The 12,658-nt window shown below is 39.7% G+C and overlaps 2 protein-coding genes across 2 annotated transcripts; both read left to right on the forward strand.

Annotated features, from left to right (window-relative positions):
* The first annotated feature begins 2,596 nt into the window (after positions 1 to 2,596).
* On the forward strand, positions 2,597 to 7,433 carry LOC110709259 (F-box protein At1g70590-like). The gene is made up of 4 exons (XM_021887477.1): positions 2,597 to 3,298; positions 6,232 to 6,365; positions 6,534 to 6,716; positions 7,075 to 7,433. The coding sequence occupies exons 1-4, from the start codon at positions 2,749 to 2,751 to the stop codon at positions 7,240 to 7,242; spliced, it is 1,035 nt and encodes a 344-aa protein (XP_021743169.1). The 5' UTR covers positions 2,597 to 2,748; the 3' UTR covers positions 7,243 to 7,433.
* A 1,721-nt stretch (positions 7,434 to 9,154) lies between these two features.
* Positions 9,155 to 12,626, forward strand: LOC110713590 (PKS-NRPS hybrid synthetase CHGG_01239-like). Its single transcript, XM_021892040.1, has 4 exons — positions 9,155 to 9,202; positions 9,937 to 11,227; positions 11,318 to 11,938; positions 12,013 to 12,626. Exons 1-4 carry the CDS (start codon positions 9,155 to 9,157, stop codon positions 12,624 to 12,626), a joined length of 2,574 nt encoding a protein of 857 aa, XP_021747732.1.
* Positions 12,627 to 12,658: the final 32 nt, after the last annotated feature.

Genomic DNA, 12,658 nt, shown 5'->3' on the forward strand with positions numbered 1-12,658 from the left:
TCCTTGTGTGGAGGCTTCTCATTCATTCAATATATATAGGCATTTACAAACCTAATCATGAGAGTCCTAAATTACACAAATTATATCTTTACAGAATATTGACAAGATAATATAAACCTATTATCTATCACACCCCCGCAGTCGAAGCGAGAGGAGGTCGAACGTTGAAACTGTGTCTAAAGTCTAAAAATAGTTGTCGTGGTAAACCTTTTGTGAAAATATCTGTGTACTGATATGAAGAAAGAACATGTAAGACCTTGATTTCACCAAGAGCGACCTTATCTCGTACAAAATGTATGTCCATCTCAATGTGTTTGTACACTGGTGTTGTATCGGATTGTAAGATAAGTAAATGGCAAAAATACTATCACAATAAACCAAGGATGCCCGTCGGATAGGACAATGTAGCTCGAGAAGAAGATTCCAGAGCCAACAGATTTCGGCAACGACATTAGCGACACCTCTATATTCTGCTTCGGCATTGGATTGGGACAGAGTACCCTGTCATTTGGCAGACCATGAGACTAGATTATCACCCAAATACACACAATGCCCTGAAGTGGAGCGCCGTGTGTCCGAGCAGCCGCCCCAATCGACATCTGTGTAAGAAATAAGTCTCGTATAGTAGGAGCAGAATGGTATAAATGTAGGCCACGATCCAAAGTGCCTTTGATATATCTGATAATACGCTTAAGAGTGTTGAAATGAGGTTTCCTAGGAGCATGCATGAATAAACAAACCTGTTGAACGGCATAAGCAATGTTAGGTCTGGTAAAAGTGAGGTATTGAAGTGCACCTGCAAGGCTCCTATAAAGAAAGAGATCCTTCATGGGCTCATCATCATGCGGTCCTAGCTTCAACTTAGTGTTGACAGGGGTAACAATCGGTTTGCAACTGTCCATCTTTTCCCTATGAATAATTTCCTCTACATACTTACTCTAACAAAGAAACATAGAGTGCTTCGTTCGGCTTACAGAAATTCTTAAAAAATAACTCAGCTTTCCCAAGTCAGACATGGAGACAAGAGAGAAGAGAGGAAACCCTAATTGCAAGCTGATACCATGTAGAATAGTGTAATTCTCCTTGAGTGGAGGCTTCTCATTCATTCAATATATATAGGTATTTACAAACCTAATTATGAGAGTCCTAAATTACACATAGGGGTGAAAGTTCAGTTTTCGGTTTGGATTATAGCCCAAACCGAAATAATTCTGTTTTAGATTTTGCAATCCAAATCCAAAACGAATCAGAATTCGGTCCAATCCAAACCGAACCGAATTTCTAATACACAAGCCGAATCCAATCCGAAAACCGAAATTTTTTTAGCCTAATTTTTAGGTTCGCGATATTAATTATTAAAAACCAAGCAAATTGAATGATTTTGAAGAAAAATTAACAAAATACATAAATTGATAAATATTCAGGATTAAATTTGTACACCAATAATTTTAACTTACTTATTACATGAAAAAAGAACTCAGATCTTGTTGGCTTATTGCTTACTTCGCGAACCTAATGAAGACCGAAGTCGTCGACAGAAAATCACTTATTTGGTGTTGAATAATTCGTTCAAATCGAAGCTTAGAGAGAGAGAGAGAGAGAGAGAGGAAATCGGTGCAGGAGATGAGCTCAAAAGTTAATTGATAGAGAAGAGAGAATGAAAAATAGAGGAGATAGAGTGAAAGAAGAGAGTAAGGATGCGTGAGATTAGAGAGGAGAATAGTGAGAGAGGAGAAAGGAAGTGGAGGAGCGGCTGTTAGGAGGAGAGAGAAAATAAGAATAGGAGTTAGGGTTTTTTTTTTAGTTTATATACCGAAGGCGTAAAGCCTAAAGGGTTTATGTGAAGGGGTGAGTGGGCTTGTATTTTTGGGCCTCAAATTCGGTTCCTAATTTGGTTTTTGGTTTTTAATAGGCTAAAACCTAATCCAAACCGAAAATCCATATTTTTTATTTTTCCAATCCAATCCAAACCGAATTAAAAAAAAAAAATCCAACCCGAATTACAAATTCGGTTCGGTTTGGTTCTGTTTTAATCCATATTACTTTCACCCCTAATTACACAAAGTATATCTTTACAAAATATTGACAAGATAATATAAACCTATTATTAGAGGTGATTATTCTTCGGGCCGGGCCGGAGCTAAAAAAATTTGCCCACTTCTCGGGTCGGATTTTTTGTGCCCAAACCCGCCCAAAATGGTCGGGTCGAGCCTAAAAAAACAACTAAATATGCATAAAAACGCATTCCCAGCCGATTTCGGGCCGAAAAATTCTGCCCAAAATCCGCCCAAAATCGGGCCGGGCCATACTTGATCAGGTCTACCTATTATCTATCAGGACTAATTCCAATCCCGGTCCAAATTTTCAGAATCTATCCCAACTAATCCCGAGTCCGAAATTTAAAATTTTGACTAGATACTCAGCTTGCTCTCGATAGATTATGAAAGTTCCTAATTTAAAGTGAGCATTTTGGATCAGCCGAAATGATAATTATTAGACCAAGGCCCAGAGCCTTATGTGACAAATCTGTCATGGACCTCATGGTAAAACCGAAAATTACTCCTTAGAAGTTACAAGTACAACAAAATTAAATTGTCGTATTCAAAGTGATGCAAATTGTTTTATTTAAAAAAAAAATTGCAAATTGTTCATCTTCTTCAGTTGTATTCTTCACTCACAAACACAATCAGCCAATTTCACCTGCCCCATCAAATCCAACGCCTGAAATCCTCTGAAATTCCTGCATAAATGAAGCAAAAAACATGGCCATTTCGATCCGACGGTTCTCCTTTCACCGCTCTTCCCCTCGCAAAAAACCACCCAATCTCCAAACAATTTTCAGCAAACCACCATTTCACCAAATCCCACTTTCTCGACCGTCCGATCAAGGCCCGAATCACCTCCTCACCGTCCGATCATCACCACCGCGACTTCTCATCCCTACCTTACGATCTCCTCAACAAAATAGCATCTGGGTTTTCTCACCGGGACTTAAACGCAGCGTCTTTGGTTTGCAAGTCATGGAACGACGGGTTGAAGCCGTTGAGAGAGGCGATGTTGTTGTTGAGGTGGGGTAAGCGGTTTAAACATGGTCGGGCCGGAGTTCGGGCCAACTTGGAGAAGGCGTTGGAGTCTTTCTTGAAAGGCGTGGCCTGTGGGTCGAGCCTTGCTATGGTGGATGCGGGTTTGGTTTATTGGGAAATGGGCCGAAAAGAAGATGGGATTGCTTTGTATAGAAGAGCTGCTGAGCTTGGTGATCCTTCTGGTCAGTGTAATTTGGCTATTGCTTACTTACAAGGTGATTCCCTAAATTGAATTAATTTTGTTATTTTAGTTTCTTAATTTGCATTTTTTAAAAGTTTGTTTCGTTGTATGGAGTCGCACAGTGTAATGATGTAGGCGAGATTTTATACCTGGTCCTAGGTAGTGGTAAGACTGGCAACACCCCAAGACCAAATTCTTAAACAACTGAGCTAGGTGACCTTCATAATTTGTAAATTAGGATGGTGAATGTGTAAGAAAGTACTCCGTAGTAAAAACTAAATTGGTTTTGTTTTAATTGAATAGTGGTTTTGTGGAGGTGTGACAAGTGAAAGTAGAGAACTGCATTTATAATGTGGGAGTTACATGGTAATTGAAAGTAGGATGGTAAAAGAGTGGATTTCAGATTTAAATTTGAGGAAAGTTTCTTGATTTGTAAAGATTTATGTTTTCTAAAGTTAACAAAAATGTGTGGGGTTCATTGCCTAAGAAAAAAATAAGAAGTAAGGTTTGAGTTTAGGATGTGATTTCAAGAATTAAGGTTTTTAAAGGAGGTGATAATTTCGATGTATAGAGAGCCATGAAGTGCAATAATGTGGACAATGATGTTGACCCTCACATTTTTAAATTAGGATGGTGAAAGTGTGATAAAGGATTGAAATGTAGGGTTTTGTAGAGTTGTGACAAGTGAAAGTATAGAAATGCATATTGTGTATGGTTTAAATGGTACAAATTTACATGGATGGTATTGAATGTAGGATGGTAAGAATGCTTTTGGGGTCAAATGTGAGGAAAATTTCTTAATTTTGCGAATTTCAATGTTTCTTGATAACAATATCATGGGGTATTTTGATTGAGATAAGGAGAAGCAAGATTTGGCTTTTGGATGTGATTCTAAGAAATTTAGCTTTTTGTGTGTTAGCCTGTCATGATGCTCTCCCTACAAAGGAGGGGTTTTCGGGTTGAGCAAGAGAATACTAAGCATGAGACTTGATTGTAGTGTGTGTGGTATGATGAAGGAGTCGGTAGTTTATGGACTTAGGGATTTAATTTTGTTAGGGAAGTGTGGACGGTTAGTTAATGTAGTGAAAGTGCAGAGCATCAGTTGCATGAGTTTAGATTCAGGACATGATTTAGGGAAGGCAAGAGATTGGGTTTGGGTGGATATCTGTTTAGAGGAGCTTGGCATTGTGGTTTTTAGCTATTTGATTGGGCATCTTGGGGGCTTGTAACTGTTTAATATTCGAAAGGGTGGTGTGTGCTCCGTTGCAAACAGCTGTCTATGGTAATAACTCTAATAACTGGAGCTGCGAGAGAAAGGGGGAATTTGTTATGCAGTTTTGTTATTTTATTTATTTTTTGATTTCACTTATTTAGTTTTATTACGATGTAGAGAGAGCCACGAAAGGTAGTTCTGTGGATAGGATTTGAATTCTGGTCCTAGGTTCCATCCCAAGTCATTTGAAAGAGGTGATCTTCACATTTTTAACTTAGGATGGTGGAAGTGTAAGAAAGGAGTGAAATGTAGTGGTTTGTGGAGCTGTGACAGGTGAAAATATAGAAATGTATTTGGTGTAGGGTTTACATGGTACAAATTTACAAATGTGTATTGAATGTAGGATTGTAAGAATGCTATTTGCCTATTTGGGGTTAAATGTGAGGAAAGGTTCTTAATTTTGTGAAATTCAATGTTATGACAATATCAAGTGGGTATTTTGATTAAGATAAGGAGAAGCAAGATTTAGTTTTTTAAAATGTAATTCTAAGAATTAAGCCTTTTGTTTGTTAGCTTGTCATGATGCCCTTCTTACAAAGGACGGGTCTTCGGGTTTAGCAAGAGAACTTTAAGCATGAGACGTGTGTTTAGTAGTGTGTGTGGTTTGATGGAGGAGTCAGTAGTTCATGGACTTATATAGTTTGATTTTGTTAGGGAAGTATGGAGGGTTAGTTGCGTGTGTATGGCTAATGAAAATGATCTAGTTGAGCAAGAGATTGGGTTTGGGTGGGTATCTGTTCAGATGAGCTTTGAGCTGTGGCTGTTAGCTACTTGACAGGGTAATTTGGGTGCTTATAACTGTTAAATATTCGAGGAGGTGGTGGAAGTGGTGTGTGACCAATCGCAAACAGTTGTCTATGGTAATAAACAGTTGTCTATGTTGAGCATAGGCATTTTAATATTCAGGGCCAGAGCTGGAAGTCACCACTGTTTCTTGGCTTTGTAAAGTTTGAAGTTGGTGCCGGCAGGTAGGAAGATTGTGGCATGGGATTGGGGGTGATTGTGCGGTCCGAAGCTGGAATACCATTATTATGTGTAGATTGCAGTGATGCATGGGAGGATGAGATATTACAGAGGCTGAAGCTAGAGTGGTGCTTTGGAGTTCAAAGCTTATGGCTGAGTGTGCATACAAGAATTATGTGGTTGAAAGTGACTGTCAAAGCACCATTATGTTCTTGATAATAATTTAAGTTGCAACTCTTGGTTTAATGCATTTTTTGGTCTTTTTAGGATAAAGCCATAGAGGGGTATAGGTTTGAGCACACTGAAGTTTCAATTTTTCTAGCTCAGCTACATTCACTAAATGAATAGGGCTTTATTGGAGATGCACTTTCTTATTTGTTTGCAAATGCTGAGACCTAGCTAATAGAGATTTCTCTTTGATTCAATTTTGGTCTCATATCTCCAAATAGGTCAACATTCTGTCCTCTGCTACTGTAAATTTGTAGTGCAAGTAATTATCATGTCATTATCCTTGGGTATGTTGAATTAATTTTCTTGAACGGATGAGAGCAACTCTTTTTTTTTTTTCCCTGTTCGCTGAGAAATTTTGAAATCTTATTTAGACTTCATATTCCTCTTAACAATGGTGAATATGTTATACAGTGGTGCAAGTGTTTGGATAAAGGGCAAAACTGCTTTTGAATGTTGAATTGCACACAAAATGATTGATATGCATGCTTGTGTATGTGTAGCTGACTTTGCAAATCCTAAGGAAGCTGTCAAGTGGTTATTGCAATCTGCCTCTGCTGGCCATGTACGTGCTCAGTACCAACTAGCACTGTGTTTGCATCATGGGCGTGGGATTGAGCGAAATCTACCAGAAGCTGTATGGATTTATTTTACTTTTTTTTTTTCACCTTTTGATTTATTATTTTATTTCAGTGTTACTGGTATTACCCTTAAGAGTAGTATTGTGTTTGTAAAACGTCTGAGACAGTTCAAGGTTGTTAGTTACAAGACATAGCATGACTTATCTTGAATTTATTTTGAGCAGGCTAAGTGGTACCTCAGGGCTGCAGAGGGTGGATATGTTCGAGCTATGTACAATGTGTCACTCTGTTATTCAGTTGGCGAAGGGTTTGCCAAAAGTCATCCACAAGCAAAGAAATGGATGAAGCGGGCTGCTGATCATGGTCATAGTAAAGCACAATTTGAGCATGGACTTAATCTTTTCTCTGTATGTAGCATCTCTCCTCATAACTCTTGTGTTTAACTGTGGGTTTTTTTTGACTTGTATCCATGAGTTCCTGGGCTAGGCCGCCAATTTCAGATACAGGCCCATGTCATTTAGCTGCTCTATAACCCACTTTCTACAATAACCCGCCATCCCCTCCCCCCCCCCCCCTCCCTCCCCACACGCACACACAGGGGTGGATGATGAGTGTGTTCCCATATCAACCAACCATGATTCTCAAGTGTATCACTGTATAGTATCTATCTATAATTCTATGTCTTATATCTTGTTGCATTATTTCTAGCCAAAGTCTGATTTATTAGGATTTGGATTGAAAATTCTGTTGGTGCCCCTCTGACAGGAAGGGGAGTTGCCAAAAGCTGTTGTCTATCTGGAACTTGCTAGTCGTGCAGGGGAGACTGGTGCCTCTCATGTGAAGGATGTCATTGTGCAACAACTATCAGTTACTTCACGTGATCGTGCTATGCGTCTTGCTGAAAATTGGCGCCCATTGCCTTCATCGCGCTGACCAGAATTTATAGATGACATGTAAAATCCCCCTCCCTTGTCTCCCCAGTTGCTCCCTTCTGTGGGTAGCTATATCTCATTTTTCACACTTGGACATTGAGGTCAATCATGAAAGCTGTTGCAACTCAAATACTAGTGCATGTTCTTTCATACTCCCCCAATCCCTTATTTTTTGCCCCATTTGACTTTTAATAGTCTCTAATACGCATCTTCAAACGTATATATTTCCATTTCTATATGCGTAAAAATTATAAAAATTTGATATTAATAAACTATACAATGAGACAATTCTAACAAAATTTCACCTGAATATATTATCACTTATAGATTAACGAGAACTCATGGTCAAAATTTTTAAGTTTGACTCATATTTTTGCAATGAGGCAATAATTAAGGGACGGAGGGAGTATAATGTGCCTCAACTCTCCAAGTGATATAAGAGGCTGTATATATATAGACCCTTTCCTTCTAATATTTGAGGACTTCGTACCAGTGTCTTGATAAGCGCAAATGTTCATGGTTATGTAATATTCGAGAATTGACTAGTTGATCTCTTTGATTTACAAAAGTGTCAAATTTAAATTGAGGAAGTATATCTTTTAAGGGCAAAACACTTTTGCAATGAAATTAATAAAGTGGAGAGAAGGTAAAAGTTTGGTCCCACATGAGCTTAAGCATTTTAATTAAAGGAGAGATTAAGTGTTAAATGTGCAATGTAATCATGTGAACTGAAAACCCACCCCACCTCAAACACCACCAGCCTCATCGGAAACCACCAACACCCCCACCGAAAACCACCAAAACTTCCACCACTCCTACAGAAACCATCATCACTCCGACTGAAAACCACCAAAATACCCATCACTCCCACTGAAACTTCCCGAGACCACCACCACTCCCACCAAAAACAGTCAAATCCTCCACCACTCTCACGAAACTTCCTGAAATCACCACCACTCCCATCAAAACTTTCCAAAACCACCACTTCTTAAGCACCCCATCATGAGCACCCAAAAATACGAGGGCTCCAATACGGAAAAAAATTGATTGATTAAGGAGAATCATTACTTGGATCCATGAATATGTTGTTCATTTTCAAAAAGACGACAATTTAGGTCTCAGGTTTGGAATTCAAATGCTCAAATAAGGAAAACAAATTAGGGTTCTTGGTGAATTTTGGGGGAAAATTCCAGAATTGAATTTTGAGAGAGAGAGAGAGGGCGGGAGTGGTGGTTTTCGCTGGTTTTGGTGGGAGTTGTGGTGGTTTCGGTGGTTTTCGGTGTGTGTAGTGGTGGTTTTCGCGGTTTTCGGTGGGAATGGTGGTGGTTTCAGTGGGAGCTGTAGTAGTTTTGGTGGTTTTTCGGCGGATGTAGTGGTGGTTTCAGCGGTTTTCAGTGAGACTGGTGGTGGTTTCAGTGGGAGTTGTGGTAATTTCGGTGGGTGTAGTACAATAGTGGTTTCGGTCGACGGTGGTTATGGGGAAAAAAGGATGAAGACAGAGAAAGAGGGGAGGTGAAGTCACCAGTACAATGGTAATGGTTTGGGGGGGGGGGGGGTGGAGTAGCTTGGGTTTAATTAATGTTTAAGAGTGGTGTTTGAATAATTAAAACTAAATTATGCAATGCACGATTTTAATAAAAAAACTGAACTGTTATTCGTCGTTCGCAAATTACTGGGTGACGTTCACATTTTTAATTGAAATGACATTTTTGTCCTTATGGGTATTTTATCTATTTAAGGGTCCACCATGGGTAAATTTAGTTACCGACAACATTAAAAACATTATCGACCCACCACTTGTGTTAAAAAAATCCCGAGCATTAAAAAATCTCAGTTCCACCATTGTACGGTAATCCCGCGGAATTTAAAAATCCCGGGCCAGAAAAGGAAAGTGTACGGAGTGATGTTTTACGATGGACGACGACAACGTTCACACGCCGGAGGGTTCGACGGAAGAATCTGTAAGTATTTCGGAATTTTTTTTTTTTGTAAATAGGACATCCGCTTGATTTTTCCGGAAATCTGGGGGAGATCCGCCCAAAATTTCCGAATGTTCCCAATAACATCCGGAAATTTCAGGCGGATGTACACATCCGGATGAAATTTCCGGATGTAATTGGGGACATCCGGAAATTTTGGGCGGATATCCCCCAGATTTCCGGAAAAAACAAGCGAATGTCCTTTTTTTTTGTTTTTTTGTTTTTACGTAATTGTTATTGTTATTATTATTATTATTATTGTTATTATTATTATTATTATTATTATTATTATGGTTATTAATATTAGTTTTGTTAATTTTGTAAATTTCTATTATGATTATGATTATTATTAATATTATTACTACTATTATTATTACTATTGTTGTTATTATTATTATTATATTAGTTATTATTTGTTAATGTTACGTAATTATTGTTGTTATTATTATTAGTATTATTATTGTTATTGTTATTATCATTAGTATTTTTATTGTTATTATTATTATTATTATCATTAGTATTATTATTGTTATTGTTATTATTATTATTATTATTATTATTATTATTATTATTATTATTATTATTAATATTATTATTTTTATTATTGTTATTTTTATTTTTATTATGATTATTTGTATTATTATTGTTATTATTATTGTTAAATTTAAAATAGTAATCCTTGCGTGTTTTATTTGTTTGTATTGTTATTTTGATAGGATTCGGAGGTTGAAGACGACGGTGACGTTGTGAATTACAGTGCACATTTTGTGACAGACACGGTTTTTCTAACGTTTGACGATGCAGTTACATGGGCGGATGCTGTTGCAATAAATCTGGGATTTATTTTGGTGAAATCGTCTTTCAACAAACAGAGGGATGGTCGACCAGTTCGATATTTAAGATGTGACCGGGGACGCAGGAGTAAGCCGAGAGATCTTGAGAACGCAATTCGGAAGGACACCAAAACCAAGGGCATTGGTTGTCCTTTCTACATCAAGATATGTTACGAGTTCGTCACCAATACTTGGTTTATCCGGGCGAAAGATGATGTAACTGGGACCCACAACCATCCAATGATTGCGTATCCAGAGGGTCATCGTAAAATTAGTGGGTTGAGCCCGAATGCGAAGCAGGTTGTGCGTGACATGACGAAGTCTAAGGTTGCACCGCGTAACATCATGGCGACTATTGCGGAGCAATTTCCTGATGATCATCCAAACATCAAACACATCTACAACTGCCGGAATGACTTCAGAGAGGAGATGTCTGATGGGAGAGGAGTTGTTCAGCAATTTCTACATTTGGCGAGACAGAGTCAGTATGTTTACTGGGTCATGTCCGATGATGAAGGCGTTTTACAGCACGCCTTTATGGCGCATCCAGTCATGGTAGACATCCTACGGACGTACCCCTATGTGATCGGTATGGATTCCGCTTACAAGACTAACCGATACGGGATGCCGTTCTTTGAGATAGTTAGCGTGACACCGACAAATCAGAATTTTCTCGTCGCTTACGTGTTCATGCGCAACGAGAGCACGACAAGCTATCGATGGGTTTTGCAGAGGTTGAGAGACGTGATTGGGTATAATAAGGAGCCGTCGGTTTTCTTGACAGACCGTGAGCTTGGGCTATGTGCTGCATTGAGGGAAGTGTTTCCAGGAACCTCGCACTTACTTTGTCGATGGCACATTAACAAAGATGTGGAGGCTCGGGTCACTGCTATGTTCAAAAGCAAGAAAATCGGTGCGTCTTTCAAAAACGGAAAATGGAAACGTATCATGGACGCTGCAACCGAGGAAGATTATGAGGCCGCTGTAGAAAACATGAAAGATAAGTGGGCAAGTTTTCCAGCAGTGATACAATATGTAGAGAACACATGGCTTTGTCATAAAACGAAGTTCGTGACATTTTGGACAAACCAAGTTCTACATTATGGCAACCCCAGCACTTGCAGAGTTGAGAGCCAACATTCGGCCGTGAAGATGTGGTTTGATTCCTCGACAGGTTTGGTGTAAGATTATTGAACTTCATGTATGTACTTTATTTTAGGAATTTGAGTTACAAATCATAACGGTTTTTCTTTGTAATGTGCAGGTTCTTTAGATACCGTATGGGCTCGAGTTCATAGCCACATTGGTAATCAAATCATCGCAATTCGTAATGGTTTGGAGGCTTCTAGGTCGAAGATAGGTCAAAAGTACCGACAGTTGCCACTGTCACGTATAAACGGGAAGGTGTCTCAGCATTGTTTGAAGGTTCTCGATGAGGAGACAAGGAGGATGAGGGAGCTGAGTTATCAAGTGCACGAACGATGTGGATGTGCAATGCGTGTGACCCATGGGTTGCCCTGTGCATGCCAGATACATGATTCGCTAGCTGCTGGGACAGGATTGTACATAAGGCAAATTCACCCGTTTTGGAGGACCTTGGTTATTGGTTCTGGAGATGGTGGGACGGTGCCTGGCAATGACTCGACCGAGGATGCCGCACATTTTCATTCTCTGATGGAGGAGGTGTTTGATAGTGATCCTGCTGTTCTTCGAAACGTGTCTCGCATCATTGAAGAGGAGCTGCATCCGGATCATTCCGATCTCAGAGAGCCTGCTGTAAACCACCGGGTTCGTGGTCGACCAAGAAACAATGATACAAGACGTGATCGTTCTTATTTTGAACATGTAAACCGCCAACACACTGAACGCGGCGCACGACAAACAGGTACGATTGAGTGTTGTGTTTTTCACATAAATCAGCGTTCACTAAACTATTAACTGAAACCTACATTTGTGCAGGAGATGTATACGACATTAGCCAAAGCCGTTATCGACACATGCTTCCAGGGCCGATGTTGCCTTACATCACAGGATGGAAGGATGTCATTGGCGATGGGAACTGTGGGTTTCGTTGTGTGGCCGAGTTCTTCTTCGGTGATCAAGGTCGATGGTATGACGCTCGAGAGACAATAGCGAATGAGGTCCTCGGTTATGGAGCCCTATATGAGAGGATTTATGGGCTTGGAAGACTTGAGATCAATGTGCAGCGTATTCGATGGGACGGTGGGGCGGTTGATTCCCGTCATTGGATGGTTGCAACACAAGATTTATTTCCTATTGCGACTTGGTTCAACGCAGCGGTTATTATTCTTGGTGTAGGCCAAACACCAACTTGCTACTACCCATGCCTCACGATATTGCCGTTGCGGGCAAGAAGGGGGGTCACAGCACCGGAGCGAGAGTTTGTCATCGCTACAGTTGGGGCCTCACATTTTATTTGTATTGAACTTGCACCTGATTCGCCACTTCCCCCGGTTGCAGGTTGGTGGACCGAGCACCACGACCCAAGTGTTGACGGTTGGGATCAGCGTTACGAAGCTAGAAGGAACATGTGGGATGCCTTAATTAGATAGTGAACATGTTGTTGTACTTTCATTTATGTTAA

This window comes from Chenopodium quinoa, unplaced genomic scaffold (assembly GCF_001683475.1).
Source record: "Chenopodium quinoa cultivar QQ74 unplaced genomic scaffold, ASM168347v1, whole genome shotgun sequence".
Classification (NCBI taxonomy): Eukaryota; Viridiplantae; Streptophyta; class Magnoliopsida; order Caryophyllales; family Amaranthaceae; genus Chenopodium; species Chenopodium quinoa.

Coding starts and splice junctions, on each gene's coding strand:
- LOC110709259 (XM_021887477.1), top strand. CDS start 2,749: ATGAAGCAAAAAACATGGCCATTTCGATCCGACGGTTCTCCTTTCACC. Junction 6,366..6,533: donor AGCGAAATCTACCAGAAGCT/GTATGGATTTAT, acceptor TATTTTGAGCAG/GCTAAGTGGTACCTCAGGGC. Junction 6,717..7,074: donor ATGGACTTAATCTTTTCTCT/GTATGTAGCATC, acceptor CCCCTCTGACAG/GAAGGGGAGTTGCCAAAAGC.
- LOC110713590 (XM_021892040.1), top strand. CDS start 9,155: ATGGACGACGACAACGTTCACACGCCGGAGGGTTCGACGGAAGAATCT. Junction 9,203..9,936: donor AGGGTTCGACGGAAGAATCT/GTAAGTATTTCG, acceptor TTATTTTGATAG/GATTCGGAGGTTGAAGACGA. Junction 11,939..12,012: donor ACGCGGCGCACGACAAACAG/GTACGATTGAGT, acceptor ACATTTGTGCAG/GAGATGTATACGACATTAGC.